At 56.7% G+C, this 12928-nt stretch overlaps 1 protein-coding gene and 1 long non-coding RNA gene across 2 annotated transcripts in view; one reads left to right on the top strand and one right to left on the bottom strand.

The window, feature by feature from the left end:
* GRIK3 (glutamate ionotropic receptor kainate type subunit 3) overlaps positions 1–2890 on the bottom strand; it is a 141247-nt gene extending 138357 nt beyond the window's left edge. The window contains exon 1 of the mRNA XM_083810353.1: positions 2765–2890. Within this exon, the coding sequence (XP_083666479.1) occupies positions 2765–2879 (115 nt within the window). The 5' untranslated portion in view covers positions 2880–2890. The remainder of the gene's footprint in view (positions 1–2764) is intronic.
* Positions 1–12928, top strand: part of LOC310886170 — a 228797-nt gene that overhangs the window by 187107 nt on the left and 28762 nt on the right. The window lies entirely within an intron of this gene.

Raw genomic sequence — 12928 nt, 5'->3', positions numbered from 1 at the left:
GGGTGCTTTTGGCTTTTCCTTTCCTTTCTTAGTTATCTCCTGCAGAAAAAAACGCCACTGTATTTATTTTAATAGTCAGCTTCACAGAGAAAAAGGGCGCTTTGAAAAGTTACCTGTTTTCCCTCTGCTTTAATTTGCCGTTTTAAAACAATTCTCATGCAATTGTTCCCGCTTCTTGGCATAACCTAATAATTAAACGAATTACTTGAAAGCCAGGGCAGCTTTGCACAAATTAATGCGGGGGGGGGGACAAAGCTGCAATTTCCCTGCCAACTGAGAGAGAGGTCAGAATTATTCCAGCTGTAGCCGAGAGCACAGGTGAACACAGAGCTCCCTGCAGCCCCACCGAGAGCTTCCCCCCAACTTCTAGGTCCCCTGCTCTCCCTCCCGACGAGGGACGGCGTCCTCAGGGGCTGAATGTGCCATCGTTTCCCCGAGACGAAGCGAGGCCGCGCCGCAGCACCCGCCTGATCTTGGGGCAGGGCTGGCGGCAGTGTCAGCGCTGAGCGCTCCTCTGTCCGTCCCCGCGACTGCCTTGAGCCCTGCCCAGACCGTCCGGCTGCAGGACAAGGGAGGCCGAACAGAGCCTCGGGGGTCCTCCTGGCCCCCAACGCCCCCCTCGAGCCGTGGTGCTGCTCGCAGGGGTCTCGGCACCGCCAGTCTTGACTTCACCCTGTCCCCCTCCGAGCGCCCGCTTGCTCCGCAGCCCCGCGCCCCCCTCCTGCAGCGCCAGGCCCATCGCGGCCACACCGAAAGCAGACACAGCCCCGCTCCCCTTCCCCATGGGTGCTCTCCTTCCTCCCACCCTCCTGCCCTACACAAACCCCGCTGACACCAAGCCTCCCCGGGGGCTCTGCTGCCTGGGAGCGCGGCCACAGGCGCCTGGTGGGTGACAGAGCCGGGGGACCGCGGGGACGCCTCCGTCCCCTGCTTGCACAGCGCCGCTGCGGCACCCCAGCCGTGGCAGCGGGGGCTTTTTGGGGAGCAGAGGGGGGGGTCTGTCACCCAAAACGCTTCCAGCAGCCCCCGCGTCCGGCCGAGCACAGCGAGCAGCTGGGCGCCGTGGGAAGTTGGGCAGCCCCGGGGTCCCCACGGGCAGGTCCGGCCGCGATCGGTGGTGCTGCAGCGCGCACAGCACCGCGTCCGCGGGCAAAGCACCCCGGACAGAAGCCCGCGGGGAGCAGATGGTCACCCCGCGGGGCTCGGGCCCTCGTCCGTGAGCTGCTCTGGGCCACGCGCCCCCTCGGAGCCCTCCTAGGGGTGAGGGCACCTCGCCAGCCAGCAGCTGCCCTGCAGGCACTGTTTTCTCTTCCTGCCTTTCCCTGGGCTGCCGTGTAGTTGCACCGGGATAAATCAGATCCGTTTTTTCCCTCAAGCACACTCAGACATCTCTCCGTTTTCCACTTGTGTCCCTGGCTTGGGATTTGCTCCCCGAGCAGGCAGGTAAAGCCATCCTCGGTGTTTCTGGGCAGGCAGCAAATCCCCGGGAACGCGCGCTGCTGGCGAGGTGCAGGGGCTGGAGCTGGAAATCAGACTTTCTTTACGTGACACACTTAAGAATCTACTTTAATTAGAGAAAAGAAAGATCGCAGACTCTTTCCCGAGCTGTTATCTGTGCAATTACTTTATGTAACATTATTAAAAATTAAATTTTCCCGGAACCTCAGCAATTTAATGAAAAACGCCTGGCCCCCAGCAGCGGCTGCGGCAAAGGCAGCCGCTGGCACCCTCCTGCTGCAGGGCTCCGCGCCTCGGCCCCCAGCGCTGCCCAAGCCTCGTGCTGGGCGCACGGACCCCACGGTGGGACCCCATGGCCGGGGGCTGCTCCTGGCCCCGCACCTCTGCTCAGCACCCCTGTTACAGCAGCCTCGGCACCTCTCGCACAGCCGCACCGCACGCTCCTTGCACTGGCACAGCATCCCCTTCTCCAGGACACAGCACCCCCCTTCCTGAGGGCACAGCACCCTCCTTCTCTGCAGCATGGCACCCCCTTCTCCAGGGCACAGCACCCCCATCTCTGGGGCACAGCACCCCCTTCTCCGGGAGGACAGCACCCCCTTCTCTGTGGCATGGCACCCCCTTCTCTGTGGCACAACATCCCCATCTCAGGGGCACAGCACCCTCTTCTCCAGGGCACAGCACCCACTTCTCCAGGAGCACAGCATCCCCCTGTCCAGGCACACAGCACCCCTTTCTCCGGGGGCACAGCATCCCCTTCTCCGCAGCACAGCACCCCCTTCTCCAGGGCCACAGTATCCCCCCTTCTTGAGGGCACAGCACCCTCTTCTCAGGGACGCAGCACCCCTTTCTCCAAAGCACAGCTCCCCTTTCTCCAGGGACACAGCATCCCCCCGTCCAGGCGCACAGCACCCCTTTCCCTGGGAGCACAGCATCCCCGTGTCCAGCAGCACAGCACCCCTTTCTCGGGGGGCACAGCACCCCATTCTCGCACCGGGCACGGCACCCCGTCTCCGGGAGCTCCGCACCCCCTCTCCAGGAGCCCCCAGCCCTCCTCTCCCCACTCCCAGCTCCCTCCCCAGCCTTTCACCCCTCGCCCCCTGCCAGGGGCCGCCCCCCCCACGGCCACCCCACTGTGCTCCGGGCACCGGGGGGCTGCGCCCCGTGTCCCCCCGTGTCCCCATGTCCCCCCCCGTCCCCCCCCCCATCCCGGGGGTCCCATCCCGGGGCTCGCCCCGCTGCCATCCCCGCTCCCCGCTCCCCCCTGCCGGCCCGCAGCCCCCCGGCTCCCCCCGGCGCCCCTCACCGATCCGGATGACATGCGGCATCCCCTGCGAGCCCTGGCCCCAGAAGCCGCCGAGCAGGAGCGCGGCGCAGCACTCCCAGAGCACGCCGCCCAGAGCCGCCCAGAGCCGGGGCATCGTCGGGGGGGGACCGGGGCGGGGGGGGGGGGGGGGGGGGGGACGGGGCTCGGCCCTACGGCCCCAGGGGCAGCGGGGCAGGGGGCTCCGGCCCGGGGCTCATCGTAGGGCGCCCGTCCCGCCGGGGCCGGGGCCGGTGCCGGTGGCGGTCGGGAGGCACCTGCGGAGCCGGGGCTGCCGGTGCGGTGCGGAGCGGCTCTGTCCCCTCCTACCGCTGCTGCGCGCAGCTCGCACAAAGCCCCGGCGCGGAGCGTGCACACGCGGGCACACACACACACACACACACACACACGCACACACACACGCACACACAGACACACACAGGCACAGACACACACACAGACACAGACAGACAGACACACAGACACACACGCGCACACACAGGCACACATACACGCGCACACGCGTGCACCCGCACCGATGCGCTCAGCACTTGCTCCGCGCCGCAGCAGCTCGGGGGGACACGGGACACGAGGGGGACAAAGGGGACACGGGGCACAGAGGGGATGTGGGACAGACACGGGGGACACGGGACAGACACGGGGGACACGGGACGCAGGGGGGGCACAGCACACACAGGAGATACAGGACACAGGACAGACGCAGGGGACGTGGGATGAACACAGGGGACACAGGACACAGGAGGGACACAGGACACAGAGGCGACATGGGTCACAGGGGACGCAGGTCACAGGGAACACGGGGCAGACACGGGATGGACACAGGGGTGGCTCCAGCCCACCCCAATGCCTCCCCCCGAGCCCCGGCCACCCCACCGTGCCGGTGTCCCCCAAGGTCCCCGCTGTCCCCTGTGTCCTGGGAATCCCCCTCTCTCCCGTGTCCCCACAGCTCCTGGTGTCCCCCGTGTCCCCCGTGTCCCCGGTGGCAGGTGCAGGGCGAGGTGAGGTGGTGGGGCTGGGGGCTTGGACCAGTGGGGCTGGGAGCTGGGGGGTGCAGGGGGCCTGGGGACGGTTTTATTTGGTGCCCGTGGGCTGTCACTGCCAAGTGTAATGACCTCAGTGACGGAGACAAAGCGCTGCGAAGGCACCGGGTAAGTAGGCTGCTTTGTCAACTTGCTGGGCTAGGCTAGGGGCGAATTTATTTTTTCTCATTTAAATAATTTGATCTATTCCATCATTTCCAATCGCTCCCATTTGCCAGCTGTCTGCTAACTACATCGCCTGGAACATCTGAAGAGCAAATCTTTAATTTTCTTACAAACATACTATTAGTCCGTATCTGTTCATCCTGTTAATTTTCCTCGTCCTTCTCGTTCCTCAGCAGCAAGCTCGGAGCGCTCCGCGCCATAAGAAAAGCAAATCTCCGTCCTGTCTGCGGGCGGCTCACCCCGGGCTGGCGTCGCATCGCCCGGCTGGGGCGCCTCTGATGAGCTGGAGGAGGGGACGCATGCAAATCGCTGTGGTCTGAAAGTCAAAGCAAAGCTCACGGGGTTTGCATTTGACGGGCGCAGACGCAGCACGCCGAGGAGGCACCCGCGCCGCGGGGACACCCGGTGCGCCCATCACCGCGGCGTCTGGTCCCTGCGCTGGGGAGGGAGCTTGGGCAGGGCGGCTGCTGCCTGCTGCCACCACGGAGCCCCGAGGAAAGGCTTGGAGAGGCTCAGGGGGAGCATCCCAGAGGATGCTGGCCCCCCTCTCCCGAAAACCCAGCGGTGCCTCCCCAGGGCTTCACTCGCGCTTCCTTTGGGGCAGGGGAAGGCACCCCGCAGCGTGACCTTGGCTCTCTGCTTTATTTCGCCACGGAGGGGATTTTTCTTGCTCCTCCCTAAGAGCTGAGCCAAAGAGGCAAAGGCACTGCTTAACGCCTTCAAAGCCCTGTGCAAATGTCCAGCCTCCGAGGAGCTCCGGGGCTGTTGTTCCTGGGGGCAGCCTGGGCTCCGACTGCCAGCAGGAAATCTCCGTGCCCAAATCAGAGTTAGCAAAAAGGGGGCCTCACGTTAAGGGCAGTTTTGTCTCTCAGGGCACCAAAAAGGATAAGATTCAGCAAAAGTGCACGCAAGGAATTTTCTTTACTTATTGCTTAAATGAAGGACAGCTGTTGCAGGGGAATTATTAGAAAATTAAATGTCACAATCTGGTAAATCTTTGCACCTGGAGATAAAAAATAATCCAGTGGGAGGAAGAGGGTAGAGAGGGCTGTTACTCTCTTACTCTTTTTAGAGGCTGTACATCGACAGCAGTTTGCTTTTCAGTAACTCAGGACAAGAAGTTCTGATTTTGTAAACTTCAAATTAAGAAGTTGCTAGGCTGATGTACTCCGCTCATTAGCGACGAGGTGCTGCTGCTTGCTGGCGCCAGGCGCTAATAAGGCTCTGACTTCTGCTTCGGCTTCTGGATTCTGCTGCAGGAACAGCACAAACGGTGCGTTTCGTATTGTACTTGATTAGCGTCCGATGGGTGTATGGGAGCCGTGAATACTGCTCGATGTGTGGGTCAAGGAGCGCAATCTGTGCTGCTAAGGGCAGGACAAGCAGGATCAGTCACCAGAAGCTGTTTGGCGAAGCAGACACGAGGCAGGGGTGCGCTCTGCCCCGTCCCGGGGCTCGCGTGTCCTTCCCTTCCCTGAGAACCCGAGCAGTGATGCAGCGCTGCCCATCCTGCCCCCCTCGTGGTGCTGAGCTCCCACGTTGCCCCCAGCCTCAGCAGCACCCAGGCTCCTGGCAGCACCCAGCTGCCCCCCAGGGCGATCTCGGGGCTGCACCAGAAGTGATGGAAATGGGGCGATTTGGAGCTAAAGCTACCAGGCGTTGTGCCATAGTTGCCTTAGGGTTTTTTTCTCCCCTGCCCCCCCTTTTTTTTTGTCACCCCCCTGTGAGTAATGATCTTTATCAATTAGGCCACATTTCTCCATCAGCTGTGGTGGGGTTACATCGTTATCCTATAATTAAAGCATGACAAAATGGATGTGACAAAGGACAGCGGGTCTGGGAAATGAAGGGAGCAGCTCTTGGGGGCAGGGCTCCAGCCTGGTGCTGCTGCTGGGGTTTTGTGTGTGCTGTGGGGTCGGGGTGGTCCTTGGCCCTACAGAGGGCAGGGGAGGCTCAAGGGTGAGGGTAAAACCTTGTAGAGGTTAAAGTTGGGGCTGTTTGCAGCCGTCTGTGCTGCTGCTCTGCTGAAGGGCAATGAGACGTAGCAGAAGGGCTCTGGTGTTCTTTTACGGTTCCCTGTCGCGTTGCTAAAAATACGCTGTGTTTGTCCAGCTCCCAGCTGATGCGCAAGTGGCTTTCGTGTTGTGATTCATCATTTCATAGTATATTTCTTACCAGTTAGTGTGAATTCTTTGTTATAAATACAACTTCCAATTGTAGGGGTGCCACTTACGCTATAGGACCGTTCGGTTACTCCAAGTTAGGGCGGTATTGAGATACGTTAGGATTTTCATGCTGCCTTCTTTGCAGTGACTGCCTGTGGTATTTAAAGCTCTGTTTCCCACACGTGTAGGATACTGAAGTGTGCTTTACACTTCCTATATGCATAAAGCCTCAGCTCTCTCGCCCCTAAATAAAGCTGTGGGTTTGTGGATGTTCGAAAGCCGATGAATTTAATGCAAGGCTTCTCGCTTCTGAGTATGAAAGGGAACCGCTTGCAGAAGTAGAAAAAGAAGTTGAAATAACTTCATTGATGTCTAGGGGAGAATACTGGTTGACTAAGGGCTTTTCCAAATCAGATCTGTGCTTAAGAGGACGTATGAGCCTCGGAGAGAGACGTAAGCGTTTCTATAGCTCTGACAATTTTCCATACTAACGAAGAAAAAGAGGCTTCTTTTTCTTTAATGGCACCTAAACGGGTTCATTTGAATTAGCTGCATCCACATGTATTTTGTTTAGATTTATGTGCATCCGGTGTAATACAGCTACCATCAATGTGAGTTACGAGGCCCAGCGCTCGCATTACTGAGATTCATGTGCCGAAGTCGTCTCCTAAAATACCGGGAGTAAACACGGGGGCTGGCAGACGCACATTTCTGGGGCTTGGGTGCCCTCTACTGAAATGTTCTCCGCTATCCCTTAGCTCGGACACCTCGCAGCTTGATTGATGGGCTGCTAAACGAGCCCCGAGCCTGCGCTTCGCGAGTTCACCCGTCAGGGAAAAATTGCTCCTCTTCCTCTCCTTAGCATACGCTCGCTTCTCTTCTTCTGCCTCTCTGGTTTTCGTTCTGGCTCCTGCAGCTCTGTACGTGCTGTAATGGGTGTATCTGAGCGGTGAGCTCGGATACGCGAGGCTTCCTTCCGCAGCCGTCCCCTGGGGAGCTGTAGATGCGCGGAGAGGTGCCGAGGACCACACTGGGGAGAATCGGGTGCTGCCTGGGTCAGCTCGTGCTGGTGCTGTGCCCAGAGCGAGCCCATGGCAAGCAGCTGGGTGGCAGTGCCCGTGCTGCTGGGGCTCCTGTGAAAGCAGACAGCAAGAAACCACTTTGTCCCCCACAAACCAATTTCAGTGCTAATTTTATCCCTCTGAGGAGATGGGGGAGAGGGAAATCCTCACTTGCAATGGGGGAGCTCGGCGTGTCCCTGTTGGGGCAGGCTCTTGCTGCCCCGCTCTGCCCCTCCTGCCCCAGAAGGCTTAGGAAAATGCCAGACGCAGATAGACAAGACTTCAAACCAAGGGTGCTTTGAAAGCCTGTGGATTTCCCACTTCTTAGATTTTTTTATCCGGCCTATTCTCTCTAAATAACTTCATGCAAGTTTGCCAGGAAAGCACATCTTGTGGCACGCTCCGCTCCGTGCAGCCGCTGGGCAGGTGGAGTGGACGCTGAAAGGGAGGGAAATGGTTTTTTTCCCCCAATCTGTGTTAGAGAATAATGCTCCTAGCAGAATTGTTGCTGTGCTACACTGCATATATTTGTGTTGGAACACACTGTGGTGTAATAGCTGGTTTGAAATGTATCCAGTTCTGCTGAATATATTACCGTGGAAGTCAGGCAAACACTGGGAGAATGTGAGCTCCTGTCAAACCCGAGATCAGAAGCTGAGAAGGAGAAGGGCGTTGACACCTGCTGCTGTGCTCCGTTAATTTTACATGGGTGCTCGCGGGGAGCCGACGCTGCAGGGAAAACGCCGACAAGAGCCCGGTGTGTGGCCGGCACGTCTCCGGGGATCAAAAACCTTGCCACCGCCGCTCGGTGACGCAGCTGGCGCCGGGGCTGCCCCGGTCCTGGGGGGCTCCTCTCCGTGATGGAGCTGGTCCTGGGTGGGCAGGAGGTGGGGACCTGAGTGTCCTTCGCTCGGTGCTGCTCGTGTCCCGGCTGCTTTGCTGTGCCCTTTCCAGGAGCGCTGGGAAGCCCAGCGAGCAGCCACTGATGCAGCCACAACGCTGGGGATGTGTGCCAGGCTTTGTCACCTGGGGCTGGCTTAATTACACCTGAGGCACCCTTTGAATAAGAAAATAATAATTGGGGCAGGAAGAGATCTTGGGTTTGTTTTAATTACACATCTGAAGGCCTGTACCTGCGTAAAGCTCCAGGCAGGAGCCCAGCGGGGTCGGTGGCCCTGCGGCACGGTGCCACGTAGCATGGGGCTGGCTCCCCCGTCAGCAGTTATTTTTCTTTGGCAAAGTTATCGGAGGCAGCAGAAATTTGGGGCTCAGTGTTTCTGGAGCCACGGAGGTGCTGGGAGCAAGGGAGGAGCTGCCCGGGCACCCCAGGGTCCGAGCACCCGGGGCCGCGCAGCAGCAGGCGGGGTTGTGAAATTGTAGCGTGTCTTACAGGCTGAAAAGGGCAACGGGGAACAAATGAGTAAGTAAGACCAGTGTAAATTATTATCTTTATCCCAGCACCTGACAGGAGGAGCTGTTTTGGCCAGTCAGCTCTGTCAAGCGCTCCTCTTCCTGCGCTACAATATAATCTTTTGGACTAGGCTGAGTGGAGATGCACATCCATGCCAAATGGTCTTCGCGTGCATTTTTCGTCCTCTTTCTGCAGAGGTAGGAAATCATCTTTTTTTTTTTTTCCCTTTAAAAAAAAATCCCTATCTTTAGGATTGGTGGGAGAAGCCATTTGCGAATGATGGGTGTAAATTATGCCTGCTTAGTCAGACAAGAAAATTAGAGACTGCAGAATTAGACTCTGCTTGCAATTATCTTTACATGGAACCGGTTTACAGAAAAAAAATAAAAAATTGGTATGCTCCTTGGCTTTCTGATAAATTCTCCAGCGGTTTATTTTTGGCCTGTCAACATCGAGGTGTGTCCCCTTGTCTGAAGCCCGGGCAGGATCTCCTCGGTTCCTCGCGCGGCAGCGCAGCAGAAGGTTGGTCACCTGCCAGTGGCCAGGGCCCTTTGCTCCCCACGTGCCTAATTACCCGTGCGAAGATGCAAAGGGCAAGGAAAGAGCATGTTGTTTCAGATGCCTGTTCACATCAGACATCGGTGGAATTACACTGGGAATGAATTTGGCCAGCTGCAGCCCGTCCGTGTTTCCCAGTCCCCTCACAAACTCAGGCCTGCTTCCAATTTGCACTGAACTTCTCTGCGTGTGCTGGAACAAGGGAGAAAGCTTAAATGTCAGGCGGGGAAGCTGCGCCTGCATCTGGCCTTACCTATACAGAACCAAACGAGGCAGGGCTGGGCATCGCTGCTCAGTGGGGACCCGAGCTGGGGCATGGGGTGGGATGCTTGGGGGGAAAACGGCCTTCCTGGGGGCATCAGCCATGGGGAAAAATGCTCCTCCGGACGCGATGGTGCAGATGGAGGCAGTCAGGGAGGGAAAAAAACCTCCACCAGCTGCCAGCAGCAGCTCTCAGCTCCTAACTCGGCTCGCCAGCTGCGAGGAGATGTCTGCGCCGGTCCCTGCAGCAAAGGTTTCAGGTGGGCTCCCCTTAAAGCTGGTGCTGAGCCATTGCACCAGCTAAATGCTTGTCATTTGTGCCCGTCAGTGCCTGGGCACGGGGTTAATTTTGGTGCTTTTCAGCTTAGCAAGCAGTAAAGTCTCCTGTTTTATCCTGCTGGAAGGGAGCTTGTGGTGTGCGCGGAGTGAAAGGGGAGCGTGGGAGGCTTCCTGCGCACCCTGCGGCCCTCCTCGCAGGAAGGGAGGAATGCTCTGCTGTTACTTCTTCAAATCCAATGTTTATTTGGTATTTTGGAAGTGTTAAGAAAACAGAAAATGAAAAAAGGTAGCAAACGCATTGCGTTTGGAAATAGGACTGGTAAAATGCGCTCTGGTTTCCCCAGTTCCTCCGAGCTGCCCCAGGGGCTGGGCTGGATGGGTGGATGGACGTGGCCAGGGATGGATGCGTGTGTTGGGGTGGCGCGCATGGCACAGCACCCCTTTTTTGAGTGCCGCTGGTGACTGCCAGCTTCACCCCGAGTGAGGAGCTGAAAGTTAGTGTGCCTTGAGCCATGCACGTTGTGCCTCTTTTCTGCACCAGGTCTGGAGACCTCCGCTGGCCGTGCAGCAGACGGAGGGCTCAGAATTCTCCTGGAGCTTCCAATTGCTCGGTCGTGTTCGTGCTGTAGGAGCTGGAGGACTAGAGTGATGGAGCTCTGGGATAAAAACCAGGGGCTCTTTTGGCTTGGAAATCCCTTGCTTAAACTTGACCCCTGTTATTTCTACCTATCCTTTTTGCTTGATGATGGGACAGAAGGAAAATATTTATAAGTGGGTCTTAGTACAAGTAAAACAGATCTGGTGAGGCTTTATTTTAGACAGCGTATGCAGGATCTTCCCTGTATTGTATCTGTGCTCCGCACCGCTTCCATTTCATGGTGGAGAACATGACCAGCATATTGAAACCCGACTGGAAAATAAAGAGCCTCTCTTTACAGCCTATTTTCATAATTTTCTATGGGAAGCTTTTGGGTTTTTTTCAAATGCAAAGAGGAAAAAACAGAACTGTGTCCAGTAAACCAGTGAACATTGGATATTTAAAGTAAGATGTCATATAGAGGAGTACTTCATGTTGGCTTTTCTCAAATGTAAAAAAAAATGATTAATTCTGCATAACTATTTCTGTTCTGTAAGCATTCGGGGGGGAGGGGGGGGGACGGAACAGACAGGAATAAAACAAAAGGAAGCATTCTGGATGGGTTTTTTATTAAATCAAAATCTATCCCCCCTGTTTTTGTCCCAGAGGCATGCCAGTGCCTGGTGCCGCCTGCTCCGTCCCGGTGTGGGGAGGCCGGTGGCTGGCAGCAGACAGCGCTGGGCGGCTGCTTTTAATCAATTAGGGTTGAAATGACCCCAAATCCATCAGTTAGCGCTTGTCTGCCTGTCATACCTGGGGGCAACGCGGATGTCAGGCGCCTTTGTGTTTAGATTGGAAGTGAATGTACATCTTTCCCATAAAGCAATCCCAATTCCAAGGCGGTATTTTGGCACATCTCAGTAAGATGCAGCCTGGGAGTGGGCGAGAGCAGAACGCTGGGGCTCTCCCTGCCAGCGCCGCTCAGCTGCTCGCCGCTGGGTGAGGCGGCCCTGGAGAGATGCAATTACATCCCCTCGTGTTAGCAGTTTAAAGATCAAGCAAGGAGTAGTTTGACTAGAGATTAAATATAAAGATACCCATTTATGAATTAGAAAGGAGAAGGAAAAAACCCTCCGAATAGATTAAAGTCTTGCAGGACTGACTAATCAGGAGCTGGTGAAGCGTGGCCGCCTCGTCTGCTGCTCCGACGGGGCTAAGGACAAGTTTAATATCACTTTACAATGCAGAGGCTGCATGAAGAGAAGGGAAGAGTAGCACGCCTGCCAGCTCCAGAATGGTGCAGGAGACGGGATGGGGGATGAGCACGAGCCTTGCCTGCTGGTTATGGTGAGAGGAGGCTGGAGCCTCCGTGCAGGTGCTTGTGGTGCTCTCCTGGCTTGGTCCTCCCTGCTGGGAGGCTGTGCTAAAATTCTTGTGCAGGTAAAGATAAAAAGGTAAAATTCTTGTGCAATCCTGCCTTACAGATAGGAAAGGAGAGCTGAGATCCTTGGCGTTCAGGCTGTGCCCCTCTCAAAGTGGCGTGGATAGAGCTGAGGCTGTTCTTATTAGTGCTGCATTAAATAGTGCTGTAATAAGTAACTGGGAGTGAGGCATTGCCATCTGCTCCTAGAGGTAATTCTAAGTGCCTTTTTGGAGTGGTGCTGTTCTGGAAAAAGCCAAAATGCACCTTATTGTGTTTGCTGCTGTTTGCTAGTTAGCTGAAGGCAGCTAATGAGTCATCAAAGCCTTTGGGAAGTGTTCCATGGAGAGGGCTGCTGCTAGCGCGGGTGGCTGCGAAGGCTGGAGGTTCTCCTGGGTTTTGTGGAGCGCCCGCAGATCCTGCTGAGCTGATACTAACGTGCATCAAAGCATAATCCAGTGCTTATTATCGTTTTATAGCCAACTGAAATACCGTAACATAATCCTAGCAGAAGATTGCGATCTGTCCTTGAGGCACGGAAGAACAGCAGGAACATCTTCATTTTCAGAGGAGGCTTTGGCAGACTTGGCTCGTGCTTGTGTGCCATGGAGATGCGGCTAGAAGATGCCTCGCAGAGCAGGCTGGGGTTCTGGTCTCGTCCTTCCTAGGCAATGAGCTGTGTGTATCGGGGAGCCCTTGCAACCCCCCAGCAGAATTGGGTTCTGTGGTTACTAAAACATCGGGACTTCTGCTGGTTATCGCGTTGCTCTGTGTTACGCTGCTGGGAAAGAGGATCTTGCAGAAGCGGGTGCAGCTCCTGCGAGGTAGGAGCTGCTGTTCCCATCAGCAGGAGCCGATCACTCTCACTGGGTGTGCGCTTCTGACAGCTGAGGCGCTGGGATGGGGAGGCAGTGGGATTAATTCCTGGCTCAGGGAGGAAACAGCTCTAGGTGAAGTCAAGGGTGATCAACCTCAGCGAGGCAGTCAGTTCCCAGGGGATGCTGCGTGCCAAGGGTACCTCTTGCTATAAATGGCTTTGGATGGTTGAATATAGACCTCTTATAAACTCCAGCGCCGCACAGGACGCTTGTGTCCTCGCGCTGTCATCGTGCCCTCAATCACGGCGAGTTGGTCAAGGTCGTAGGAAGAGCCTGTGGTAACCCAGAATGAAACCCAGGTTGGTTGGCTACCGTAACTTTGTCTCATCTT

The sequence above is a fragment of the Anser anser genome (assembly GCF_964211835.1).
Source record: "Anser anser genome assembly, chromosome: 24".
Classification (NCBI taxonomy): Eukaryota; Metazoa; Chordata; class Aves; order Anseriformes; family Anatidae; genus Anser; species Anser anser.
Note: the sequence above shows the minus strand (reverse complement) of the source record. Positions and strands in the feature narration are given on the sequence as shown.